Here is a 5,355-nt window from a genome sequence, read left to right on the forward strand (position 1 = left end):
TAAACTCGTCGAATGGCAGCTTAACCTTCAAATCTCGTAACAGGCAGTCGTACATATAGAAGGACGCCATCCTGTCGGCCTGTTTGTCCAAGCATACCAGGTCGGGATTGGGAAAGGCGTTGTTTCGGCAAGCCCGAATCCCAATCGGATACGGCTCCTCTTTAACATCGAAGTTCAAAAACTTGGTGTACTCCAACAAATTTGTAATCATTGAAGTATCTCGGTAGCGAGAATAGTATGAGGTTACCTCGCCATTCACCCATTCGTACTCCGGCACTTCGGATGGCCCGTATCTTTGCCGATTCGAGACACGTTTCGCTTTAATCGGCGTCTCTTGGCTCCCACTGGTCGAAGTCTCTTCGGATGTACTCCCACTATCACTGGACCGCCTATCTTCATTCGGTGGTATCTCCATGCATGCATGCCCCGAACCCCTGGACGAAGACCCCTCGGATGATGACGACCGAGTCTCACTGGCCGAAGAGCTCTCAGAAGAAGTAATCATAAGAACAAAACTTACCAAAAATTAAAGCTTGAAACGACCACTCAAAGCGCACGGTTAGCTCTTCGAACTCGTTCGGAGAATGTGATTCGGCTGAGAGCGATGTGTAGGAGAGGCCCTACCACTCATCCCTATATATAGCAAGGAAAATAGGCGGGAAACTTCAAATATTTGAAAAAGCATAACCGTCTGATCTTCAAGACTCAACGGTAGAGATTGCTTAACCTTTCAACTCCCCATTCGCCATAACTCCATCTCTTTACCCTTGAAGAAGCTAGACCTTCCCCTAGGCTAGGGGGCAAGTGTACTAGTAGGGCCACTCGGTCACCAGTTAGCCGACACCCAATCAGCACTTGTATGGCCGAATCAGGTTGTCGATACCTAATCGGCACCCAGATGGCCGAGCCGGATGGCCGATCAGACATCGGCCACTATAATAACTCAGATCCTTAATCAGGAGTGTAAGATTATCCCTAATCAAGAGTTAAGAGATAATCATATTCATAAGCTGATTAAGGACGTATTACCTAATGCGATAGTCGTCACGGGGCCCAAGGACACCAGGGCCCATAGATGTCGGTATAAATAGCTCACGTTAAAAGGTAACGTCACTGTTCATTAATTGTCATCGATATTTGTGCTTATTCTGACTTGAGCGTCGGAGTGCCTTCTGCAGGTATCTCCACCCCCAGCTTACCAGAATATTCGATCGGAGTACTCGTTCGGCCCTCAGAATACGAGAAAATTACCGGTGTATCCTTTGACAGGTACAAAATCTAAGGTGGCTTTTAAATGCTTTTTGCCACCCATCTTTTATATTTTTGCAAATTTTGTTACCCAACTTTTAAAATTTCTCACATTTAATCATTAGATTAGTTGATCATTTAACACTATTAATTGCCTATTGAAGCAACACGTTAAATATTAATGTAACACATCGACAATTGACATAAAATGTTAATAAACATACATATAAGATGTGACATAATATGATACATCATCGGTTAAGTGCCACATTAATAATTAATATATCATGTTAACAATATGTCATATAAAAAATTAATTAACATCAATCACTCAATTAATGAGGTCACAAAATGGTAATTTTGAAAGTTAAGTAATAAAGCGTGCGATTTAAAAAATTGGATAGCAAAATTTGGGAAAATGTGAAAGATGGGTGACAATAAAGGTAATTAAAACCTTTTTTTTTTAATTTAAACATTTTTAGTGCAAGTAAAATGAGTAGATTTTAATTTTGGTTCTAGTAATTTTTTTTTCTCTATTCTTCATCCCTCTAAAATTTAGAATTATTATTTTTAGTCCTTATTATTATGTAATATTTTTAACTACTTATTTATTTATTAAAAAGTTATATGACCATCTTAGGTATTACTCACAACTGTTAGTAATATTATGTTAATGTATGACATCTCTAAAATTTTGTAAATGTCCTTAAAATAAATGTCTTTTATCTACCTTAAATCATTAATAGGGACCAAAAATAAATATTTTAGATTTTAGGAGTGAAAATCAAAGAATAATATTTTACATGAACTAAAACAAAAAATTACTTATTTTACAAGGATAAAGAGTAAAGATCAAGGAAAATGCTTACAAATTTTATAAAGATAATTTTTATTTTATTTTATGGAAACTCATTTATTATATAAGATTAAAAACATATTTAAGTCAACTTTATTCATTAACCTTTCTGTGAAGCTTGGTAAAATAAACCAATAGACTTATTAAACTCTCATAAGTTTACGTACCTCTTCAAAAGAAAAAAAAAAAATCTTCAATAGGCCCTTAGAAATTAGAATGGGCATGTTAGAATTCAGAATATAGCTAACAGTTTTTGCACAGCAGCTAATACACATGAAAAAGTTCAATTACTAGCCAAAATCCACATTTCATAAGATGGAACAGTTCCTAGTGAAGTGATTGTGAAGCCATAAACAATTTTAGACTTTCAAAGGCTTCACTAATGGCACTAGCTTGCAAATGGAATGGAATACTAAAAACAGAGCTACACTTTGTATGAAAACTAACAATCAACTGTGTTCTGACTTCTGATGATAACCTGTCAAGAAAGTTGAGAATAACTAAACTACAACAGACGTAGCATAAATGTTGATACTATATAAATTAATATTAACTCATTGATTTTCATTTGTCTCAATAAGTTACATCTGGAGTTGTTATTCACAAAATGAAAAATAAGTATTAACAAGATCTTTGTATCTGACCAACACTAGCCTGCGGAAAAATGGAACTAAGCTAAGATGTCTTTAAGACAATATATTCTGACTTTACCAGTTGGACAAAAGCTTTTCTTATGGCCAAGGAAATCGAAGTTATAAGAAGGTTTACATATAAAAATTGAAACCAACACACACGCAAAGATGCATACAATTAACTACTCTGACACTATGATGCATGAAGCCAGAAAGAGAGTATAAAAATTTATCTATTTAAACACGTGCAATCCATATGTTAAACAATTATATGAGAAATAAATGACAAGATTTCATTCTGTAAGAGAATCAAAATAATTTTAAAATATAAAGTTCTGATTATAGCATATTGATCTATCTCATCTGTGTCTCATATGTGTAAACTCACCAGACATAAAAACCTTCATTGCCTTCAACATCAGAATGGGCAATTTGTACTCTTTTGCATCCCTGCCTATCTATATACACTCTTGGTCTATTTGGATAAACTTTTTTAGAAGCACTTATAGGAGAGAGAAATAGGAAGGAAAAATAAAATAAACTTTTTCATAAGATAAAAATAACTTATGCATAAAATAATTTGTAGAAGTTCTCTTTTATTAATTTCTTAAACATCTTATTTTTAACTCATGCATAAGTTACTTTTAACTTAAGGAGAAACATATTTCAATTTTCCTTCCTATTTTTCTCTCCTAGAAGTACTTTTAGAGAAGCTTTCCAAACAGGCCCACTGTCCTTTGAGAAAAAACCATTTTATGCTATTGGCCAAATTTCATCATATCTAACCTATTACAATCTGTAGTATACACCATCTATGAGATAATTCACTAAGTGGTCATTATGAACATGTAGCCAGACAATCTTGTGGCAGCAACCCCTCTTCTTGATCCAATGTATCCTTAACAGCCTGATAAAACTCTATCCATGAAGAGAAGTTAGAATCCACAGGACCCCAAGAAAATGTTAGATTTGGACTTGCAGGGCAGGCAGTAACCAAATCCAAAACTGAAACCGGTTTGAGGGTCTGCGGAAAATTAAATGCTAAATTGTCAACTTTGTGTTCATAAATTTTTCCATTTCTGTCCAATTTATACCGTGAAGTGCCCTGAAATTCCCCTTTAGCCTCCCACGGAACCCGAGGCACGCCCCTCAAGTTCCACCTGATCAATATCACATTCTCTGAAGGCTGCATTATTCTATATACATCCAGAGCAATCTCACGAAACAGAATTTTACCATGAAACCTCAATGCCCAGAAGATCAATTTGTACTTTTCAATACCATTAAATGTGTTCAAAGGGTCTTTGAATGTTATATCATCCCTGAAATAATCAAATTCAACATTAAAAAGGCACAATTTCCCCATCTAAGAAACATCTTAAATTTAACAGAAAACCACACATATTCACATGCACACATAACACAGAAACACACATCTCGAAGATTAAAATTCAAATACTTGAATGATCAAATTCAACATTAAAAAAGGAAACCATTTTTCCCCTGTAAGAAACATCTTAAATCCAACAGAAAGCCACACACATATAACACAAAAACATACATCTCAGATGAAAAACAGATACTGAAATTATCAAATTCAACATTAAATAACCGCATTTTCCACTCTAAGAAACCTCTTAAATCTAACAGAGAACCACACTCACTCATAACATTAAAACACACATCTCAAATATGAAAATTCAAATGCTGACATGACCAAATTCAACATCAAAACCCCATTTCTCCCCTGCAAGAAACATCTTAAATCTAACAGAAAACCACACACACATATAACATGGAAACACACATCACAAAGATGAAAAAAAAAAAATACTGAAACGATGAAATTCATCATTAAAAACCACATTTTCACCCCTCCAATAAACATCCTAAATCTAACAGGTTACCACACAAACACACATAATACAAAAACTACAACTCAAACTCAATGATTATAACTGAAACACCCACATGAAAAAATCACCTGTAAATGTCATAATTGAGGTCTTTGATGAAGATCAAGGGCATGTCCTCACGTAGGGTCCTCACAGCAAGGCCAAGATTGAGATAAAACTCATCCTTTTGCTGCTGATGCTCGTCTTTGGCACCAGTTGTTGGTGTGTTCCCCTGAGCAACCTGTGCAGTGGAAGTTTGGAGGCTGGAAAATGAAGTAGACGAGGTGTACAATGAAGGGCTTTGAGAAGTGGGTTTTGCTGATGAAGGCGTTTGGGAAATGGGTTTTGATTTGGTTTGGGGAAGCAGAGAAGGTTTGAGGTTGGTTAGAAGAAAAGCCATAGCCTTTAATGCTCAATGGGTATCCAAGTTTTTAGCCTTTCATTTGACAGAGAGGGAGAGAGAGAGGGAATTGTGCTGTTTTTTGTCTTTTGTATTTGTGACTTATGTGGCGCAGAAGCAAAATATTTGAGGCTGTCGTGTCTTTTGCCATTTTGAGTGGCTTTGAGTATGGCCATGAAGACACTTACAAAGGTGGGGAAATTCAATAGACTCTCTAATCTATCGTGGACAAGTTTTCTCTCAATTTTATTTATTTATTTAAAATATATAAATCTTAAATATGTTTTAAATTTCTTAAATTTAAGTTAAATTTATTTTAGTTTC

At 35.1% G+C, this 5,355-nt stretch overlaps 1 protein-coding gene across 1 annotated transcript; it reads right to left on the reverse strand.

The window, feature by feature from the left end:
• Window positions 1-3,053: 3,053 nt before the first annotated feature.
• On the reverse strand, window positions 3,054-5,355 carry LOC109788186 (uncharacterized). Its single transcript, XM_020346856.3, has 2 exons — window positions 4,721-5,355; window positions 3,054-4,058 (listed from the first exon to the last, which is right to left on the reverse strand). Exons 1-2 carry the CDS (start codon window positions 5,029-5,031, stop codon window positions 3,575-3,577), a joined length of 795 nt encoding a protein of 264 aa, XP_020202445.1. The 5' UTR covers window positions 5,032-5,355; the 3' UTR covers window positions 3,054-3,574.

This window comes from Cajanus cajan, chromosome 8 (assembly GCF_000230855.2).
Source record: "Cajanus cajan strain Asha chromosome 8, NIPB_CcT2T_4, whole genome shotgun sequence".
Taxonomy (NCBI): domain Eukaryota; kingdom Viridiplantae; phylum Streptophyta; class Magnoliopsida; order Fabales; family Fabaceae; genus Cajanus; species Cajanus cajan.

Bases quoted from the DNA above. Each gene is read 5' to 3' on its own strand.
- LOC109788186 (XM_020346856.3), bottom strand. From the start codon at position 5,031: ATGGCTTTTCTTCTAACCAACCTCAAACCTTCTCTGCTTCCCCAAACC. The intron at 4,059-4,720 runs GTGATTTTTTCA...TGATTATTTCAG, and splicing joins CTCAATTATGACATTTACAG to GGATGATATAACATTCAAAG.